At 43.8% G+C, this 22,854-nt stretch overlaps 1 protein-coding gene across 1 annotated transcript in view; it reads right to left on the bottom strand.

The window, feature by feature from the left end:
- Positions 1 to 660: 660 nt before the first annotated feature.
- The window catches only part of TOX3 (TOX high mobility group box family member 3), a 112,873-nt gene continuing 90,679 nt past the window's right edge, over positions 661 to 22,854 (bottom strand). The window contains exons 3-7 of the mRNA XM_048516121.1: positions 22,421 to 22,678; positions 9,850 to 10,119; positions 5,205 to 5,432; positions 3,857 to 3,937; positions 661 to 2,667 (exon numbers count right to left, since the gene is read on the bottom strand). Of these exons, the coding sequence (XP_048372078.1) occupies positions 1,915 to 2,667; positions 3,857 to 3,937; positions 5,205 to 5,432; positions 9,850 to 10,119; positions 22,421 to 22,678 (1,590 nt within the window). The 3' untranslated portion in view covers positions 661 to 1,914. The remainder of the gene's footprint in view (positions 2,668 to 3,856; positions 3,938 to 5,204; positions 5,433 to 9,849; positions 10,120 to 22,420; positions 22,679 to 22,854) is intronic.

Genomic DNA, 22,854 nt, shown 5'->3' with positions numbered 1-22,854 from the left:
CTTGGAGGAATCCGCAGGGCCCTTTGTTGCATGTAAACACAAAAATGTGGGGAGACACTATAGGTAACCAGAAGAATGTGCCCCATCCGTGTTTGAAGAGCTATCCAACTGGTGTTGTCTACAGGTGATACCTGCAACTCCTGTTCAAGGCTTACCTCCCTCAGTCATTGATGGGGGATAGCATAACCATTGCAAACAAATTATTCTGTGATAACTGCTTCCACTGAACATCCATTTGGTCCTAATTATGTGTAGGCATGGGTACAAACAATAAAGGTGCTCTAACCTGGATAGCTCTTGCCAGCTTGATCTCATCAGATCTTGGAAGCTAAGCAGAATTGACCCTGGTTAATACTTGGATGGGAGACCACTAAGCAGAATTGACCCAGGTTAATACTTGGACGGGAGACCACCAAAGAAGTCCAAGGTTGCTACGCAAAGGCAGGCAATCATGACCCACCTCTGTTTGTGTTGTCTCTTCCCTTGAAAATCCTAAGGGGTCACCATAGCTTGACTGGCAACTTGACAGCACTTTTCACCATCACTTTAGTGGTACATGCAGCCGTGCACTTTGATGCGATGCGCCAGCCGTAGAAATTGGCATCCAACCATAAGCCTATAGGATGAGCTGATTACTCTTGCAAAGGACTTGGGGGTATATTTGGGGTACTTTTTTTTACTGAAATGTGTTTATTCTATAGCAAGATAAAAGCATTTGTTTTAGGTAAGCAAAATACAAACTTAATCGCCGCTCTCCAAACTCATAAAAAAGTATAAAACAGCATAAAAACACAATTAAGCAATGTAGCAATTAAATCATTCATGTTACCAGTGTTTACATTAAAGCCTCATTTATGAAAACTTTACAGCACATGATATGAAAAACTTACAACTTTTTAAAGAAAATATTTACACTGATTATGCAGATGTGGCAATCCTTTTAAATAGTCTACGGGTATTACAGCATATTTTTTTAAAAAACTCACATTTTTCCTTCTCTCCTTTTTTTTGTAATAACAGTTTTTTTTATTTAAGTGCATTTTCTTTTTAAAAATACAGTGTATTAAATCTGAAAGTTGTCACCCAAACACAATAGAATATTCACATTTTTTTTTAAAGAAGTGGAATGAGCAGAACAGGGTAAGAATATATTTTCTTACAAAGTGTACGGCAGTATTTGGAAAGATTATAGCGAAGATGATAAGATAGGCTTTGACATTTAAAAACTTTTACTCATGGTGGATTTTTTCTTCTTCAAAAGACATTTTAAAAAGAAAAAAGGAGCTTTGGCAAAAAATGTCTGTGATTTTTATTTTTACATTAGTGTTTTCTTTATGACCGAGAAAAACATCATCAATTACTCATGTTTCATGAGTGAGATTGTATGAAATCCAATTGACATTTTACAGGTAGTTACAACTGTGCTTTTAAAGGGCTTTGTGAGTTCAATTTTTTAAAATTAAAAAAAACAGGAACCCAACTTGAAGTGCATTAACTAATTCTGCAAGAAAGGACAGTGATTAATTCAAAATGGTGAAAAGGCCAGCATTTCCCCCCAACTCTTAATGCCCCGGCAGAACTGCGGCCATCTGATTCACATCTTGTAGGTAAAGCTTGAAATAAATTAAAAAGGCATCGAATGGAGAGAGAAAAAGAAGAGAGCACAGCTTTTTCTTTTTTTTAAAAAAAGACCAAAAAGAAAGAAAAGAAATATTTATAGTCACCTAAAAGATTATACACAGCTACATTGTAGTTCTTTATTGCCTATCTAATAGACACTTTAGGAGGTTCACTTGATCTGTTATGCGCCTGTGCATAACAACCATCAGTGATGTACAAATTTCTCCCGTACGCGGTTGACCCCCGGGCCGAATTCGGAAACGCAGAGCAGCTCTGCGTGAGAAATGCGCGGCTTCAGAAAATGCTGGCCTGCGCTAAGAGCTGGGTTTGTGTCTGGGTTTGTATTTGGGTCTGGTGCGGTTGGGCGGCTGGCGGAGGGCTGCCAATGGTCGGGATCGGGGAAGTGATTTGCGAGGCCACGGGGGAATGCTGCTGCTGCTGCTGCTGCTGCTGCGGGGAAGGCTGCGACGGGTGCTGCATGTGCTGCTGGAGGTGCTGCTGCATCTGCTGGAGCTGCATGTGCTGCAGCTGCTGCTGCATGTGCTGCTGCATGTGCTGCTGTTGCTGCTGCTGCATGTGCTGCTGCATGTGCTGCTGGAAATGCTGCTGCTGCATCTGCTGCTGGATCTGCTGGTGCAGCTGCTGCTGGTGCAGCTGCTGCTGCTGCATCTGTTGCTGCTGCATCTGCTGGAGCTGCTGCAGCTGGTGCTGCTGGCTCTGCAAGGACGAGCCTCCCTGGGAGGGCGCTGAGGTCGACGCGCCAACCATGCCAGATGCCATGGAGCTGATCAAGGGGGCCGAAATGTTTGAAGGCATGTTGGGGGCGAGGGTGACAGACGTGACAATCTGGTTCATGGGGAGCCTCATGGCCAAAGGCTTGGGAGCGATCGCCCGGGGGAGTGCCTGCTGCAGAGTCTGAGGCGATGTTGCCACTGCTGCATGCTGGGAAAGGGGAGTGTTCAGGAGAAGAGATGAGGACAGGTTGGTGGAGGCCAGCGTCTGTTGGACGGAACGGATGGTCTGGGCTTCAGCCGACTCGGCAGCTGCCTGCATTGAAGAGACAGACGTTGAAGAGCTTCCTCATTTGGTTTTATTTTGCTTTGATCATAAAGCATGATACATATACTGTATAAATTATAATAATAAATATGTGGCATAAATATTTTAAATATTCCTTGCATGAACCCCTAGCTATTCTCTTACATAGGCGGTGGGCGGTGCCACAAAATGGCTGCTGCAGGAGGTGGAGCCAACCACAAAATGGCTGCCTTAGCAAAGATCCTTGTCCTGTGCTGGTAGCTGCTGCCAAAACAATATTTTAAAAAATCTGCATATCCAATCAAATCTCCAGTGGTCAGTTAGAAGTCAGGCATCAATAAAGATGGTGATGGGTGCTATGGAACCACAGAACCCATGTTGGATATCCCTATTCTATCCCTTCATATTGTGTCTCTGATTCTCGGACAAGGATAATAATTAAGAAAATGTCCCTGGGGGATTTTGTGTGACCTCTGGTTTCATGGTGGTCACTCTACTCCTCAGCTAATGCATTTTTCTTGCTCACTGAGAATGCGGAATAAGATTTAGTCATCACAAGTGAAGGTTTTTACATGCAGGCCACAACACAGATGGTCACAGCAGCATACAAATCTGGCAGATTGTGCTCATGGCAAATCAATTGCCATAAGCTGGGAAATTTCAGGTGTTGAAACAGTTTAGACTTTGTGAAGTTTGTCACAAGGGGACATTCATTGAATCAACCAGTTTTGTGAAATGGTATGCTCTGTGTACCTCAAATGCACTGTTCACTTGCAGTTTGCCGAAAATTCGTCTTGCACTTATACCCTAGTATGGCTTGAGTACTAAATCCTGAATCTTCTGAAAATGCATTCTTACCTCTCCTTTACATTGATGCCTTTTGCAGAATTTGTTGCAAATATTTCCAAGGGGGGAAAAACGGTATCAATGTTTTCATTTTTCTAAATATCAGTTCTTACTTATTCTGTAACAGTAGAAGTTGTTTAAAAATTAATAATACAAACACAGTGACGTTACTATGCGATACGGAGTACTCATGGAAAATTTTGGCACAGACCTTCAAATACACAAGCGCAATGATGATGCAATGTGTTTGACAGTAGATGAAACAAAAGTAACAAATCCAAGATCCTATGTTTGTTTATTTTTAATAAACCATGGCTTCTTTGCATTTGATTGAAACTCATGTTGGGCTTACCTTGGAAACGAGACTTGCTCTGTAGGCTGCAAGAGCCTTAAGGTATTCTTTCTTGGCAGCTTCAGTTTTCCTTTTATATACCTGTTAAAGATACTACAATTAACACCACCTTCACTGTATAAACTTCACACCATAAAATAGCTCTTGCCTGAAGAGGGGTGTAAAGGGCTCGTAAAAAGCAGAAAATCAAAAGAGAGAAGGGCAGCTTGGATTCCACAAAGAAAATATCCAGCATGACATGATTTCCCTTTCTTTTAAAAGGCTCACACCGGCCAATTACGCACAAGGTATTTGCTGCACTGTGGAGGCGAATGTTTGCTGTGGCACGATTTTCGGTACAGATGTATTTCCTTTAGCCCCACTTTCACTTTCCACCCTCTCCGTGGCAGGCAAATCCACATAGAGCATGATTTTCATTTTTTTTTGCTTCCAGAAACAAAATTTTCTGGTGGGCTGTCAGGACTAAAGCCTGAGATACTCTGATGTTTGCTTTGATTGATATGTATGCTGATTGACATGTAAAGGGGCTTTTCCTTTCCTTTCTGTACCTCTCTCCTTGACGTTTACCCCTTTCACATAAGTAGGCAAATGACCCTGGAAAGCCTCCCGGCCTCACACAAGAGGATGTCCAAGGACTGGGGAGGCTTAGCAGGTGGCGTATCTTTCTCTTGCATGTCCTTGAGGTGCCAATGGCTCCTAAACAATCCTTTTCACACTTTTGCTGGGAAAGCGGGAGGGGGATTGTGTATATAACAACCTAGGAAACCAGGTTCCCCCAGAACGGTCTTTCTCTAGCTAGGGACTTGTAGCCTTCAAAAAACGATCCTGATCACGAATCCAGAGTCTGTTTTATTTGTTCAAGGTCCGAGACCTGACATGGGCACAGTTTTACCCCGGACCTCTTCCCTCCATTTACAGCCAGCCCTCCTAGTCTTACCCTCCGCTCACTCCCTCGCATTGCTTTGCACTCTTCCTCCTCCATATCATTGTGTTTATTTCTCGATCAGATGATAAACCTAGTGTTTGAAAAAGTGGGTAAAACCTTGTCTGTTTCCAATATGGCTGATGATTAAGGGCTGGGTCTGTTTGGCTGTCAGTTTCTGTTTCATTTATGCCAAGCATTATATAATGACTGCAATTTGAAGGCAACCAGGGGCTGATCCAGAGGTTGGTTCTCAGGAAGAAGACAGACGGCATAGCTGTGTTCCCAAATCCATGTCGCATTCCTAATTAACGAAGTCGAAAGGATCATGCCACTGGTGCTTAATTAGATGGACTGCAATCTTTGGCATTGTTCCATCCATTACCTCATTGTCCCCTCCCAGCTTCCCAAAGGTCCCGTGATTACCTGCTTCTGCTCTTCTCCTAAGCTGTCCCACATGGAGGCGACTATTTTTGAAACCTCTCCAAAGGTAGCATTGGGGTTCTGCCCTTTAATTGCTGCTTGTGTGTCCCTAAAGAACAGGGCATATGCTGACACCGGCTTCTGCGGTTCATTAGGATCTTTCTTTTTCTTCTTCTTTGGAGTCTTGGGCTTCTTGCCAGAATCTGGGGCAGCTCTTTTCTCTCCAGTAGTCTAAGGAAGAGTGAACAACAAACAAAAACAGCATTCATTTTTAGCATGAAATGTTAGCTATGAAAATGAGTTCTGTGCTAGCCAAAACTTTTTGTTATCTGTGAACACACACACACACGCACACACACACACACACACCCCAAATTAGAAGAAAAATCAAGCTCTATGCTCAACAAATTAGTTCTGCAAATAATTTGTAACAACAAAATCATACCATATTTACCTAAAAGATTACCCTGATGCAAGACAACTCCCCTAAAGAAATCAGGAAGCCCACCTTGACTCTGCAGTCACCCTCCACTCTGCCGCGCTCTCTCTCTCTTAGCTACACCCTCACACAGGTCCATGTGCACCCCTCCAAAGGCTACATAGGGAGGAGACTGCTGCTGCTTGTCTTTTAAAACTCACTAGTCACTATAAGGAAGGACACGACCTTTCCCCTGCCAGCTGGCCCAGGAATCCCTGCCTCCCTACCACCCCAAAATTCTCTCCTGTCCACCTAATGCCCCAAAATTCCTCACTGTCCCCCTTGATGTTTCCACCATCCCCTGCAAGGGCAGTACTGCTCACTTTGTGAATCCCTACTCTATACTAAGGCCCCTTCCGCACATGCAGAATAATGCACTTTCAATCCAATTTCACAATTGTTTGCAAGTGGATTTTGCTATTCTGCACAGTAAAATCCAGCTGCAAAGTGCATTGGAAGTGGATTGAAAGTGCATTGTTCTGCATGGGCGGAAGGGACCTAAAAGGAAGTGGAAAGAACTCCTCATCCTCCCAACCTTTCATTAAGGCTTCTTACTACAGCTTAGTTCCTTTTCTGTATAACAGAACAATTAATTGTATAACAGAACAATTAAACGTTATCCAGTCATGTTCTTTAACGTGTAGGCATAATCTGGTGAAAAGGGCATTTGATGGATCCATGGGCCTCAGACATAACTGTCAAGGTCTTCCTTATGATTGCTTGACCTGTACAGTTTGTTTTTTTTATTTAGACTCCCTGTGATCTTCCCTAACCCTCTGGCACAACGCTAACAATGAGAAAGTTTTTTTTAAAAAATGCCAACTGTGCTAGATATAAAGCCAGCCGCTAAACCTCCTTTATTTGTTCACATCCATAAACATAAAAATGATCATTGTTTGGAGCGATGTTTCCCTAGCAGAGGTCTTTTCTGTTCATGGTCATTTAATCACACATGAAAATGAATCTGAGACACTTTCACAAGGGGGCAAAGGTCACTTTTTTTTAATCCAACCAAATGTATAGGTATATGTGTGCATTTACACACCAAGATATATATACACACATCAGCCAGGAATGCTAAAATGTCAGAGGGGTTGGAAGCAGATACGGCAAAGGGGAATTATTGCATCTATCAATGTTGTCATAAAGCACCTTATACTAGCAATACCTTCCTTTTAAAAAGCAACAAAACAGCAGCAGCACGTCTTTACGATAAGCAAATATCATACAGCCACTAAATACTGGCCTATCAAAAAACAAATTGACTGTGGCAGTACAAAAGCAGCGTTAAATAACAATACTTAGCATCTGCAGAGCCCTTTCTAAGTTTTCAAAGTACGACAGATGTAGCATTTCGTTGAACTCCTTACAGTTTACTTAGATTTTACCCTCTTGCTTCACACAGTTTGTCAATATCAATGCAGAGATCGAGAAAACAATTGTCCAGATTAGCTCACAGATTAATAAAATTGATCTTTAAGGAAAATGGGGTGTACACTCGGTTGGATCCAAAGGCGTCCTTTCAGCGAGGGTCAGCACAGGCACAGGCAAGGGGAATTTAATCCATCCAGCACGGGACCGTCTCACCCCATATGTCCCGGGTCGTACCCTCCGCTCCGCAGAGGCAAACTTGCTGGTGGTCCCCTGCCCCTCTATGATGCAGCTGGCCTCCACACGGGCCAGGGCGTTTACTGCCCTGGCCCCTGCCTGGTGGAACGCTCTTCCTCCAGCAGTTAGGGCCCTGCGGGACCTTGGGGAGTTCCGCAGGGCCTGTAAAACTGAGCGGTTCCACAGGGCTTTTGGGGGGACCGGCCGCTGATTCCACCCCCTTCTTATTGCCCTGTTTACTGGCTGTGCACCTGACCATCTGCCAGCCCCCTCCCAGAATTTGTCCACTCCCAGGTCTTGATCGCCGGGGTGTGATGCCAGACGCCCCTTATTATTAATTATTAACTATTTATTGTGGATTGCTGCTGCTATAGTTTTAAGATTTGTATTTTTAACTGGAAGGTTTATTGATTTTGTTTTATTATGGTTGTTTCTCGTTTTGTTTGTACACAGCCCTGGAGCCCTCGAGGGGGGGGTAGGGCGGTTTATCAAATTGAATAAATAATAATAATAATAATAATAATAATAATAATAATAATAATAATAATAATAATAATAATAATAATAATAATAATAATAATAATAATAATAATTTTTTAAAACCTGAATTATTAGACTACAAGAGCTTGATTCGAATTGAAGCTATAGTTGGGGGAGAGGTTAAGCCTTCGCTCTGTGAAATGTCCCTGATCAAAATTGTTCCCAAGTTTATATTCCTTACCCTGTTAGAGAAACATAATAAGCATGGGTATGATTACACTTGTCCCACTGTTGCAAAGACTTGTTTAGGTGTGAGAAATGGAGAAGTCTTACTGCCCTCCCCCCACCCCCCACCCCCCATGATCACAGAAGTATCCTAACCAGTGTTCCCCGTTTGGTCTCGTATGTAGATAAGGGGCTCACCAGCAGGGGGAGCTCTCCCCGGGTGGGTCAGGCCCCTTCCGCACATGCAGAATAATGCATTTTCAATCCACTTTCATAATTGTTTGCAAGTAGATTTTGCTATTCCGCACTGTAAAATCCAGCTGCAAAGTGCATTGGAAGTGGATTAAAAGCGTATTATTCTGCATGTGCAGAAGGGCCCTCATATTTGGAACTTTCGTGCAGCAGTGGGGAAGGACTAGAGGGTAAATTGATCCTCACATGTCTGACATTCAAATCAGGAAGAGCTCTGGACACAGTGCTGGCTGTCTCATATGGTTTGGCACCAAATCTCCCTTTCATTTTCTATGAATTTCTTCCCCACTGACAGTGAAAAACTTCTTCCTCCGCTGAAGGAAATCTGTCAGAGAAAGAACTATCAGGAGAAGGTCACTGGATTCCACGAAATTGCCTTCTACTGATTTAGACCATTGGTCTACTGAGGTCAGTATTGTTTACTCTGACCGGGAGCAACTCTCCAGGCTCTCAAGGGGCACTTTCGCACATGCAGAATAAGGCACTTTCAATCCACTTTCCATGCACTTTGCAGCTGCATTTTACTGTGTTAAACAGCAAAATCCACTTGCAAAGAATTGAGGAAGTGGATTGAAAGTGCCTTATTCTGCATGTGCAAAAGTGCTCAAGGAGAGATCTTCTGCATCATCCTATCACTGAGCCATTAGACTGCATCCTATGGATGGTCAACTAGTGGAACCTTTCCCTGACTGCTTCTTTCTGCCCTGCCCTGCTGTGGTTCCTGAAAAAGCAGTTGCTGGACGTTGAAGGACCCTCACAGATGAATATTCAAATAAGGAGATTTTTTAAAAAGTCAGTAATATGTCCTTTAAGAGCTGGAGAAGAAGCTAGAGAGTTTGTGTCAGGATGCGCCATCAAAGAGCTGGTCTTAGGTGCAAGGACTCACACCTGGCTGTGAGGAGGGGGAAGCTGTCTTCACCTTCTGAAATGTTAATGCATCTTTCCCTTTCCTTTCCTTTGATGCTAGTAACTGTAGCTAACTAGAAGCAATCCTGGTGCCTTCCCAGCGGGAGGGGGTAGCAGATGGCTGAGAACTATCGCTGCGCTGGCCTTGAAATGCTCAACTCCCAAACATCTTTCTGTCCGTTGTGTTATTCTCACATTCCATGGGAAGCAGGGAAGGGGGATTTATGGCAGGAACTCTGAGGGGATAAAGGCAACTGTATTTTCATGGTCTGGCAGAACTGGCTTTCTGAAAGCCAGGTACTAGCTGTTATCAATAAGGACTTCTGATCCAGCATCCAGAGTCCACTTATTGACTTCAGTCTCAAAACCTAACAAAAAACATAAGAACTAGCCTGCTGGATCAGACCAGAGTCCATCTAGTCCAGCACTCTGCTACTCGCAGTGGCCCACCAGGTGCCTTTGGGAGCTCACGTGCAGGATGTGAAAGCAATGGCCAATAGAGTCAACATTCAAACCAGAGACTACCTGATTTGTGTCCAACTATGGAAAGCTTATAACCTGAAAATCTTGTTGGTCTCTTAAGGTCCTACTGGATTAAGATCTAGCTCTTCTACTGCAGACCAGCACAGCTACCCTCTGAAACTATCTGACTTGAAACTCAATTATTCTACCACATCGTCTTTTCCCAGAGCAGCTTACCCTGTTCGACTCGTCCACATCTTCTTCGTTTATTGAACTAGACGGAGAAGGCGTTGCCGACTTGCTAGCGGGAGGGGATGGAGAAGTGTGTGGTAAGTTGGCACCGCCTAAATTCAGCCCTAGTTGTGCACTGAGCTGGGATTGGTTGATGGTGGTCAGCTGGTTAGGAGGCATAATTCCTGAATGAGCGGCATCTGTCATATGAACAATAGATCTCATAATCAAGGAGTGGTCCTGGCGGTACTGAGACCCATCCGTGTGACTGTGATCCTGAAAAAGAAAAAAACAGAGGAGAGAACCGGTTAAGATACCAATCTTAGGAAAGCAGCAAATACTGCAGACTCCTGAAAGCAACCTGAATGAAGAGGCACAGAGAGTTGCTACAGATATTTATCCACATTATTTTTAAAATGTGACTGATATTCTAGACAGCCAGGGATTGCTCCATCCCAGAAACTTGTGACTTTGGCTGAAAGTTATACATTCATTTATACATTTATAAAACCTCAGAATTCAGTGAGAAAGAAAGCTTGGAAGGAGCACACCAGCCCCAGTAGAGTTTCCTCATGGCTTTCTGACCTTACCAGATCACCCTGCTACAAAGCATGCCAGGCTGAGTTGGGCCAACCCGCCACTGATTTCCTTGTTCCATTTAAAAACACTTTTTGGTGCCTACACTTTGTTTCCCATATTAGATTTAGCATTATTTTGCTAGATTTAATACAGTCCATCAACTGAAAAAATAGATTCACGTGCTTAAAATTAAAAAAGCCTCCCTATCATCAACACTGCCTCTCCCCCTATTGCCCTCAAAGACCCCTTCGGTCTGCAGAGGGGAATTCATTGGTGGTCCCGGGCCCCAGGGATGTTCAGCTGGCAATGACATGGGCTTTTATGGCCTTGGTCCCAGCCTAGTGGAACGCTCTCCTGGATGATATCCGGGCCTTGCTGAGTCTGTTTCAGTTCTGCAGTTCTGTTTCAATAAAACAGAGTTGTTCTGCCAGGTCTTTTCTGCTGAACCGGCTAGGACATCCCTTTTCCTAAAATCATGTTTGGTCCTCGTCTGGATACAGTGCATGCATCTGTTTCTACGGGCCTTTCCCCACTTATCTTAAGCCCCGCGCTACTTGAGGAGAGTAGCGTGGGGTCCCCCGGCACTCCCCACGAGAGGGGCGGCGACAGCGCAGCCGCCCCGACGCTGCCGCTGTCGCACCCTCTCAGCGCGAGGCATCCCTGGCGCTCTTGCAAAGGGCGCCTTTTGATGACCCCGCGCAGAGCGCAGGGTCGTGGGAACACACAGGCACGCACCAGGGATGCTGTGCACTGGGAACTGCGCACAGCGACGGTGGCTGAGGGGAAAGGCCACTACGTTGCCCAAGTAGCTTTTTCATGCCATTTGTTGTTATCTGTTTTTAAAGTTTATAATGTTTAATGTTTATATTGTTATTATTATTTATTGTATTGTAGTGTTTTATATGCTTTTATTTGTAAGCCGCCCTGAGTGCAATAAAGGTGGAAGTAAATTGGGGGAAGTGGGGTGGAACACCCCCCCCCCCTGAACAAGAAAAGGGTAATGCAGGACCATCTGTTTCATTTTCCCTGCAAAACCATGGAAAAGGTCAGTCTTTGCCTGCTCTCACAAACAGCGAAGATTATTGGATCTGCAGCACAGTGATTATGAGAGGGGGTAAGATGTCTGTAACAAAAACTCTGCCCCCAAAAGCATCTACAATCACCAAGTCCACAATAGGCCATAGACTCTTACAAGGATGCTAGGCTGAAATGTGAATACTTTTCTACTTGTGTTCTTTTTTCTTTACCAAAAAAGGGGACAGTGTTCAAATATCCAGCTCTTGGGCTTGCAAATTCTCACAGCAATTTTTGACTAATTTTCTTAGCGAACAATGTAAACAGAAGTCATGTTACAGAAATGTCAGCAACACATGTATTGGTTAAAGGTGCCCATCTCCTTCAGGGCACTTTTCATGAAAAATTTACTACTGTTCGCAATAATTGTTCTAATATTGGCAGGGACATCTGGAAGTCATTCAAAGTCTTTCGAAAATATACCACTTTCTGAATATTAAACCAGAGCTCCTTTGCTTTACAGACAGGGATTTACGGCCCACAGAAGAATTTTTGGACGTTAGAAGAATTAGGAAACCGCTGAAGAGGAACGTAATTTGATTTTGTGCGCGACTCTGTATATATGTGCAAGACATACAGAAAGAGTTGTTTCTGGACGGTTGCTTGCTTTTAAAAGTCAGCTTTGTATGGCTTTTCCACAGCCATTATCCCAATAAAGCAGAATGGAAAGACACAGGTTAGCAAACGGTTTGCTCTAAATCTTGTCATCTGGGTTCAGTCTGAGGTTTATTGAAGGTAAATTTCTCAGGACTTACCCAAACCCAAAAATTCAATTTGAAGTCTATGAATTATTAACCATTTCTTCTCCTTTTGTACAGTCCTACCCATTCGTTCCCCTTGTCTACATTTGCTTATAATAGAATGCTGAAGGCATGGATCCAGGATGCCGACAGATACCTCTCTGGGGCCCTTTCCACACAGGCCAATAAATGCGGGTGAAGGGTGGGATAAAATCCGTGTTGGGAGGGAACTTCGCACAGTTTAAGAACATAAGAACATAAGAACTAGCCTGCTGGATCAGACCAGAGTCCATCTAGTCCAGCATTCTCTACTCGCAGTGGCCGACCAGGTGCCTTTGGGAGCTCACATGCAGGATGTGAAAGCAATGGCCTTCTGCTGCTGCTGCTGCTCCTGAGCACCTGGTCTTCTAAGGCATTTGCAATCTGAGATCAAGGAGGATCAAGATTGGTAGCCATAAATTGACTTCTCCTCCATAAATCTGTCCAAGCCCTTTTAAAAGCTATCCAGGTTAGTGGCCATCACCACCTCCTGGGGCAGAATATTCCAAACACCAATCACACGTTGCGTGAAGAAGTGTTTCCTTTTATTAGTCCTAATTCTTCCCCCCAGCATTTTCAATGAATGCCCCCTGGTTCTAGTATTGTGAGAAAGAGAGAAAAATGTCTCTCTGTCAACATTTTCTACCCCAGGCATAATTTTATAGACTTCAATCATATTCCCCCTCAGACGTCTCCTCTCCAAACTAAAGAGTCCCAAACGCTGCAGCCTCTCCTCATAAGGAAGGTGCTCCAATCCTTCAATCATCCTCGTTGCCCTTCTCTGCACTATTTCTATCTCTTCAATATCCTTTTTGAGATGTGGCGACCAGAACTGAATACAGTACTCCAAGTGCGGTCGCACCACTGCTTTATATAAGGGCATGACAATCCTTGCAGTTTTATTCTCAACTCCTTTCCTAATGATCCCCAGCATAGAGTTTGCCTTTTTCACAGCTGCCATGCATTGAGTTGACATTCCCATGGAACTATCAACTAAGACATTTCTGCCCCAGTTTCGGCCCCAACATGGGTCTAACCCGCCCTTCACCCACATTTATTGGCCACACGGCGGGTTTTTTGAGAATTGCGTTTTCAGCTATTCTTTTATTTTAATGTGCCTCATAGCCGTGGCCAAGCCAATGGGCGTGGCTGTGAGGTGTGTTCAGGGGCTGCAATCAGACTGGAGAATCGCAGCCCCTGGCTTCCACCTGCGCAGCCACGCATGGGGAACGGGCCATAACATGGCCCTGGGGGCAGCCCTGCCTCCCTGGCAGGGACCCCAAATAGCATGTGCCTCCGTGCAGAAGCACGTGCCCCACTCACATGGTGAATAGCCTTGGGAGAGGACGGGTTCATGTGACCCACCTCTCACCCGGGTTTATTGGCCCATGCGAAAAGGGCCTGGGGGTAACTCCGCATTGTAAGAAGTTTTGCATTATTTCCTCTTGCCCTTTTATGTTTGTAGTATGAGCCTGTCCTGGCTGCCACCTGGGATTCTGTTTGCCTCCACCTCTTTCAGCAGGCTCAACAGGAGCACTTACCTGGGGCCAGGAGGAGGCAAAGCACAGGCGAAGCAGTGAAAGGTGCTGGGAGGAGAGAGGGGCTGGAGAGACCTGCAGTGACAAAGGTCTTCCAGCCTCACAGATAGAGTGGGGACAGCCAAAGCAGCCCCACAGCACCTCTGCCATGGTCAGCAAAATCTCGTGGCATGAGACCTGTTTTAAAGGGTGAGGCTCTCCCAAGGGCAGGCACATCCTGTAAGGAGAGGCAGAGCTGGGGGCTGGCAGAGGCCTCAGGGTCAAGGGGAAGTGATGGGGTAGGTGGGGCCAAGTCCCAACAGACAGATGGGCCAGCCAACCCAGGACCCCAGGGAAGGACTAGGCAGAATCACAGTGAGCTGGGCTGGGCTTGGAGGGGAGAGGAGGTAAACCTAGGGAAGCTTGTTGATAATGTATGATGTATCTATTAACATTTATGATGTCGGGGCATGATTTGTACCATAGTCCCATGGTAGACCTGGTTCACATTACTAGCTAGTAAACTGTGAGATTACTGAGTCTTTGGGCTGCAAGCCAATCTCCAGATTACTGAGTCTTTGGGCTGCAAGCCAATCTCTGGAGTCCTTAAGGAATCACAAGTGATCCTCAAAGCAGATAGATCAGTTCCTGTGGAAAAAATGGAAACTTCAGAGGTCCCTCCCCTCTAAAATCCAACCCTTCTCAGTACTGAAGATTGAAATTGCTGCATAATACATAGGTGGGCAAGGTAAGAGTCACCCTAAGGCAGTGGTGGGATCCAAAAATTTTAGTAACAGGTTCCCATGGTGGTGGGATTCAAACTGTGGCGTAGCGCCAATGGGGCTGGGCGGGGCATGACGGGGGCATGGCCGGGCATTCCAGGGGTGGGGCATTCCTGGGCAGGGCTGTGGCAAGGACGCAGCCACTGCGCCGGTCCTTGGGTGGGAAACGAATGCACGCAGGCGCAGGCTGCCACGCACGCCGGTGTACCTCCTGCTAGACTGCTTCAAGTTCTGCGCGTTACTGCTGAGAGGAGGGGCAAAAATCATGTGACAAAATCACCAATTAGTAACCCCCTCTCGGCACACACAAATAATTAGTAACCTACTCTCGGGAACCTGTGAGAACCTGCTGGATCCCACCTCTGCCCTAAGGGTTTTGAAACGACAGAACAGCTCATTGGCTTTCCGACTCATAGTCATTGCTTTCTCCAAACACTTCTTCTTCTACTACTGCTCGTCCTTCTGCGTTTCCTAGAGCATCTGACTGGCTACAATGGATTCTGGTCTACGTTTGGACCTCTTCCCTCTTCATATGTTCTTATAAAATGGTTGGAGTATGGGGGCAGGAAGATCAAGACTGTAGGAGAATGGATAGCTCACACACCCAACCTAAAATGATTGAAGGATGGGAATGACTAGAAATACATAACATTATTTTGGACTTTTGAAGGGTGAAGCCCTTACATTTATAGCCATATACCTCCCTTAAGATTGCCAATTTCCAGTTGACACCTGAAGACCTCTCCACCTGGAGACCTCTCACTATGATCAAGATCTGTTCCCCTGGAGAAAATAGGTACTTTGCAGGGCGGACTTTATGGCATTATATCCCACAGAAATCCCTCCTCTCCCAGAACCTGTCCCTCCTTAGGTTCCACCCCAAAAATCTCCACTTGTTTCTCACTCAGAACTGGAAACCATAACCTCCTTCCTCCCAAGTGAAGATACAACAGAAGAGCCAAAGTTGGATGAAGGTCAGCTCTGTCGAATTATAGAGGACAGTGGGAAATTAGAACTAAAGTGGACAGAGCTATTTCTTAAATGAACCAGGCTTACTAATAGACTTGCTTGTGTCTTGTACAAATATAATTGGTCACTTCCTGAGGTGAGAAACTACTGTGCTTATAAGCAAAGAAATGATTACATTCAGTAACCAGGCCTCCCTCCCTTTTAACAATCACCACCCACATTTTATTAACTACTAATGCTTCTTTTAATAAAGAGTTCCGGACATGAAACACATTAATGAACCATGAAACAACTGTTTTATTTGTGATACATTAAGCAACGTTGTAATCGCAAAGCTAGTCTCTCTCCCCCACCTTTCCATATCAAGACTGTAAAGTGCCTATCAAAAATCAACCATGCAAGTTTTGCAAAGGAAAATTAAAGCATAAATTATAGGTGTGCAATTGCTAAAAAGCAAACTTGCACAAATTCAAATTCAGTTTCATAATGACCCATTCATCACTTTATCAGAAAGTTAAAATAAGAGTTTGGAAACGGGAAACATCAAGATTTAACCCCTAGTTTTCATTATTTACAACTTGATGAAATAGCACCTCTCAAAAATTCGTTGATGTAATGCAAATAATGCAAATTTGAACCATGGCAGATAACTGAATATTCTATGATAGAAAGCCAGGTGGAGAAAATAGACAGAGAAAACATCACATAAGCTCAAAAGTTACCTCATCTCCACCCTACCCCCCTTATTAGCTCAAAGAAAATGAATAATTTCAAAGAGAGATATTTTTTATTTGTATCTGGTTGATTTTTGTTTTGTTTTTAAGTTCACTAATGTGAAATTTTGTTTTTAAATATTTTCTCTCTCCCACCTGTGTGTGTTTGTTAATTTGTTGGTGGGTCAATTTATCTCACACCTTTAATTTGCAAACTGAAATGAGTGTGTATTTCTTTCCAGTTTTCCACAAATAGAATTAGATGCATTTGGTGAATCCTTTCGGGGATTCCACTGAAAAGCCGAATAAAAATAAAAGGAAATAAGTTTCAGCAGTTGTTTTATATTAACACCTTCAGCTCCATGCCATATTCAAAAATGTATCAACCAGAGTCTGAAGATTTATTAAAATTGTTCCACAAACTATTTTTTAACAAACAGTTGCCCTTCTCTCCCCCTCCCCCCCAGGCAAACTGGGGGAAATTTCAAGATTGCATGGAGTACAGCTCCTCAATTTTCGCTAAGCAGCACCAAAATTCTCCTAATCTAACAAAAGTCCCTTTCATAGCCTTAGAAGGTCTCTGGCTCCAATCCCCTCCCTGACCCCATTGATCAAACCTCATCTACAATTCTGAACACTAGAACAGCGTCACAACATTCAAAATATGCTACTCAAAAATGGAGCTTGTATGAATATAGGTGTGTGGGGCGGGGAATCCACCCCCCTCCAAAAAAAAGTGTGTTTTTGTAAAGAGCTGGAGGTAATTTTTTAAAAAATAATAAAAAGAAAAGGGAAAAAATAAATGCAGGCTGAAAAGAGGCAATTATTTTACTGTCTGTTTCTGAGATATCAGAAAGGAAATTTCGAAATTCATCAAAGCTAACCTTCTGTTATGTACAACAGGCTAAGCTGAAAAGAATGTTAACAAGTTCAATTTTCATTCAATCAGCCCCAGTGCTCTCTGAAATGTTTCATTGCAGGAAAGAAATAAAAATAATCTATATGGTAATTATTAGGATGAATTCCCCAGTAACTTTCTGCTACATGAAAGGTCAGTTCTATTCAAGATATTTTATCAGTCCCTTGCACATACTCCTGTCCTGTCATTTTAAATCTGAACAGCATTTTATTTTCCCATTTACAGCTACCTGCAGAATTAAGTACTTAAGCCAAATAAGAAAAAAAAGAGAGAGAGAGAGAGAAAATGTTGAATGCTGGCAAAGGCTATAATAGCATGGAGATAAATCGTTCACCGGCTCCTTTCTGAAGCCTCTAGGGCTGCAGATTTTTCTTCTCCTGGTGCACTGTGGGTATTCAAAACTTGTTCAACATGATTTCATTTCATTTCAGGCAGTGCCTGAGAAAACTAAATTACAGAATCAATCATACAGAAGGTCAGAGAGAGACTTCATTACAACTATTGCATGCTTGCATGAATATCTTTCATTTATGACTGACCCAATATGTCACAATAGCTGTCTAGTAAAAATAATCCACTTTCTGAAATTGATGTACTACTGATGTCAGCCGCACTCAGCAGGCCGGGCAGATTATAGAGAGATGTTTAAAGAGGGGAGTGGGGGGGGAGGGGGAAGGAGAAAAGAATAAAAGATGGAACCCTATAGAGCGCCAAGTTGCAGCTCTATAGAATTGCCATCTTTTGTAGATTAAAATAATTCCTCAGATGATCGTCTAAACAGTCAACTGTGCTTTAGTCTGTAATGACAGCGGATGGCATGTGGCAATTGATTCCCATCTATCTGTGCGCATGCACACCTACACACACACACACAAACATTCGCCTCGTACCTCATCTATTTGTGCATGTGCGCACCTGGACACACGCAGACACAAATATTCTCCTCGTACCTGAAATCCCAGGTGCGTTCTGCATTCAGACTCAAACTCATTCTGGTTTTCTTCCAGTACAATGAGCACAAATGTTAATTTAAAACAAAGAACGACCGAAATTAGCACATTATTAAAATGCAAATGCTAATCAGGCTGCACTTTTTAAAAAAAATCTCTCTTTTACTGTTGTCATTTTCTATTGGTGTAGAAAGGGGAAGCCCAAATGTAGTACAGAGTTTTAAAACAAAGATAAATCTGTTTTGTCTCCCCATCTATTATAATGAGGCTAATTAACAATGTGACAAATTGTCACTCTGTCTTCAAACAAAAGCAATACAGAGGCTGGGGGTACCGAATTCACCCCATCCATCACCGGCTCCCTTGTTTTTGGAACTGGAAAGGAGAACCGTTAATCCATCAGCTGAGTCATTTTTAATAACGGCTCCACCACATTTACTCGGCTTGTACTTAGAATGGACTGAAAAATGTAGCTCTCTGAAGTCAGAAATGGAATGCAAAGTCTTATTTATTATTCTGGTGGTCTTCCATCAGCAAATCTAAGAGAAGCCTGTGAAAGTAACTATTATGTAGCTGGCCAACTCTGCCCCCCGAGGGAACCATACGAGAACCTCGGCGCAACCTATTTTTACCTATGGCCTCTGGCGATTTTGCATTCAGGTTTATAGGTGAACATGTCAGGTACAGCTCAGAACAAAGCCTAAGACACACAACTGTATTAATCATAGCTCTGTCCTGGTACATTTCATTTCTCCTGTACTTGTGCTTGAAAATTTCATGACACTTCTTCAAGGGGAAATTCGACTGGACGTTTCAACAGACTCGACCTACGGAACCAATTAAAATCGCCATCATTTGCAGTGAGGTTATCTAACACGGTGGCGTTTCCAAAAGTAGTACAATTCCAAGGGATTATATGCATGCTGTTTTTTTTAAAAAAAGTTATCTTTTCTGTAATGGTTTTGTTCGAGGAACGTGTTCCCAGCCTCTTTAAATATCTTGCAGCTGTCCATCAATATTGATTAGTAAGTTGCCAACCCAGATATAATAAATGCTGACAAGCCGCAAGCTACTTCATAAAAACAGTGTTCTACAAGTGTAGACGGATATCATAATTATTTTATGGCCCTTATTTAGTTCTTTCGGATTTAGTAAGCCCAATTGACCATGAAATGAAATATCATAGTTAAAATGCCTCTTTTACAATTTCTTTTATTGCTGCAATAATTTTTTTATGGCTTCAAAGTATAATAATTCATGAAATGTACAATGTAAAGATGGGTTCTGTTATTAACAAACATTTGCCAGTTTAATAAAGTGCACATTTTCAATAAATAATGTCAGTCATATCCAATTCCCCATATTTTGGACTAAAATTAGGCGTTCGGAATGAGACGATCTAGCACAGGCGTTAAGAACCAGAGGAAGAACGTGAGAGAGCTTTTCAAATCATTATCCCTCCAGCATCTCCCCAACCCAGGGACAAAATATTTGGGCTTTCCATTTCTTTTGCATTTAAAGTTTTGTTTTAAGCTAGAGCTGCCAGTTTCCATGTGTGTGTGCGTGTGTGTGTGCGCACGCGTGTGCACACACACGCTCGCATATATATATTTCTGGGGAAAACCAGGAAAGGCTGTCAGACTTCCATAGGGATTGCAGGAAAGTCTATGGTTTTATTATAGAGTTTCTAACAGTTCCTAGAGAGGTGAGACATCACTTCTAGATTTTTCCTGGAAGTGATGTCATGCCGTTGCCTGATGGTGCCCCCTATGTCCCCAGCCCCCCAACTGCCACGAGTTGCCAGCTACCCTACTTAAAACTGACCTGGAACACAAGTGAAAACTAGAGAGAGAAAAACGCTTATTTTTTGTGGAGGAGTGGGGGAGCCTAGGAATTTTTCCCCCAGTAATGTCACTTCATTAGGCTATGAATGAGATACATGCTCTGAAAACAAAGATGGTTTCACACAGTGAGCTTTATGGGGGAAGAACGTGCTCATGTGGTTTGCAATTCCAGACACGTTTTGGAGGAATTCAGAGAGCAGGGAGCTACCTGCATTTCCCGCCACCACGCAACTGCAAACAAGTTGTGCGAAATTGCCTCAATGAAGCTCTGTCGAAGCAGTTCACAGATGTTCTATGTGAACAACAAAAATGGGACTTGCGTTCTTGGGAGTTGTTGGGAGAGGCAGTCTTGCAGATATGAAGGTCCCAAATTGTTCAGGGCTCTAAAAGATAATCTGGTGCTCCACCTGGAGCCAGCACTGCCAATGGAGAACCCATACAGCTGCACCCATGCAAGGACCTACCTATGCAGCTGAACTCTAGACCAGCTGAAGTTCCCAGAGCAGTAGTCCCATGTAGAACAACTTACAGCAGTCTAGTCTAGCCTGGCAGCGACCATTACATGCACAGGTGTCAAACTCATGGCCCTCTGGATGTTATGGACTACAGTTCCCTTCATCCCCTGCCAGCATGATGGGAACTGTAGTCCATAACATCTGGAGGGTCACGAGTTTGACACCTGTGACGGATCACCATGGCTAGATCAGGACAGGACAGGTAGGGTACCAGTTGCCCAATTATGGGGAAAGGCCAGTTTGGCTACATTTGTGACCTATGCCTCCACAAAAAGAAAGGCATCCAGGATCACATCCAAACTCTGACAGCGTAAGCATTAATAACACATCGTCCAGAGCTGGGAGCTGGCATTTCATTCCTTGATCTCCCCAACTGATTGATTTAGTCTCAAAGGATTAATCTCAGCCAACTCTGTTTCAGCCATTTTACCACAGCCTCCAGTCAGCCAGTATCTCCAGGACAGAATCCAGTGGTCCCCCCATCAACTAAATCAGTAGGGTGTCATCAGCATACCGAATACAACTCAACTCAAAATTCTGGCCCTGCTCTATGCGCTGCTTGGTTAACAATACTGTCTCAGCAATCCTGATTTCAATGGGTTCAGACTGGCATAACTCTGTTTAAAATAGTTTATGAAGGTGCTTTATACAGGGAAAGGAACTGTGCATTATACCACTGTGTAGATACTGTTATACCACTGTGTATAACAGTGGTGGCAAACCTTTGGCTGTCCAGATGTTATGGACTACAATTCCCATCAGCCCCTGCTAGCAGGGCAATTGGCCATGCTGGCAGGGGCTGGTGGGAATTGTAGTCCATAACATCTGGAGTGCCAAAGGTTCGCCACCACTGGTGTATAAGATGTACTGGGGAGGGAAATTCAAGGCACAGGAAAAGAAATTCCACCAAAACATTGGGAATAACTTCCTGACAGTACGGGGTTCCATGCAAGGGAAGGGGAGTGAGGGAGGAATCGGGAGGGAGTGAGGGGTGGCATGCAAGGGAGGGGAGAGAGGAGGAGGGAGCCCAGCATCTGGACATGGCCCACCCACCCTAGTGGAGGGAAGGGAGGGGTTCCATGCAAGGGGAGGGGAGGGTGAGGAGGGAGTGAGGGGTGGCATGCAAGGGAGGCATGAAAGCTAAGCAGGGCCAGTATTGGGACAGGAGACCACCAAGGAAGACTCAGCAGAAGAAGGCAATGACAAACCACCTCTGCTTCTCACTTGCCTGGAAAACCCCTTGCTGGGTCGCCATAAATCAGTGTGACTCGATGGCACTTGCCTCTGTGAGCATAGGATGCATTATCAGTTTGCAGCACATATTACCATGCTGAGAGCCAGCGTGGTGTAGTGGTTAAGAGCAGGTGGATTCTAATCTGGAGAACTGGGTTTGATTCCCCGCTCCTCCACCTGAGTGGCGGAGGCTTATGTGATGAACCAGATATGTTTCTGCTCTCCTACATTTCTGCTGGCTGACCTTGGGCTAGTCGCAGTTCTCTCAGAACTCTCTCACCCTTACCTACCTCTCAAGGTGTCTGTTGTGGGGAGAGGAAAGGAAAGAAGCTTGTAAGCCATTTTGAGTCTCCTTACAGGAAGGAAAGGTGGGGTATAAATCCAAGCTCTTCTTCTTCCACTACTGGTCAAACACCATTTTTCATGATATCCACACTCTGTCTCATGCTTAACATCTTATCCTCATTTGGATTTTAGTAATTCTAGTCCAAATACATCATCCAATTGATGTGCACTTGTATTGATTGAATTAACCTACGCTGTGCTTACTAGATGTGTTTTCATATAGGCTGTTATTGACGTACCCCTTTTAATCTGCTTAGAGTATCAGCAAGAAAGACAGCACTAAATAAAAACAAACAAATGACTCCGTCGCAACAAGACACTGTTGGGTAGTTGTAAAAACAGAAAGAACTATTCCTACCATGTGTAACCCATTGCTTTGGATGATGCCATCATGTTCTACAAGGTTTCGAGATATCGTAATGGAAGGAAGATCCAAGCTTTGCGGTGGAAACTGTGGCGTGAATTCATTGCCCTGCATGGCCAACTGATCACTTAAGCCTTGGAAAGGCAGAAGTATGTCTGCCATTCCTAGATTGGTGGAATCCAACTCAGGAGGTGGTGTTATGGGTGGAATCTCAAACTCTTCGTCTCCAAGACTTGGGGTATGGAATGTTTGCTAAAGAAAAAAAAGAGAGAAAAATAAATAAAAGCATCTCCCTCGCACTGAAGCACTACTAAATATTCCAGTAAGCATAATAAAAGGGACTCTTTATATTCTACACAACTTCGCTCACAATTTTCTTTTTTGTGCATCATAAATGTAGCAGGATTCACATATGCCCAACATTATGG

This window comes from Sphaerodactylus townsendi, linkage group LG14, assembly GCF_021028975.2.
Source record: "Sphaerodactylus townsendi isolate TG3544 linkage group LG14, MPM_Stown_v2.3, whole genome shotgun sequence".
NCBI lineage: Eukaryota > Metazoa > Chordata > Lepidosauria > Squamata > Sphaerodactylidae > Sphaerodactylus > Sphaerodactylus townsendi.
Note: the sequence above shows the minus strand (reverse complement) of the source record. Positions and strands in the feature narration are given on the sequence as shown.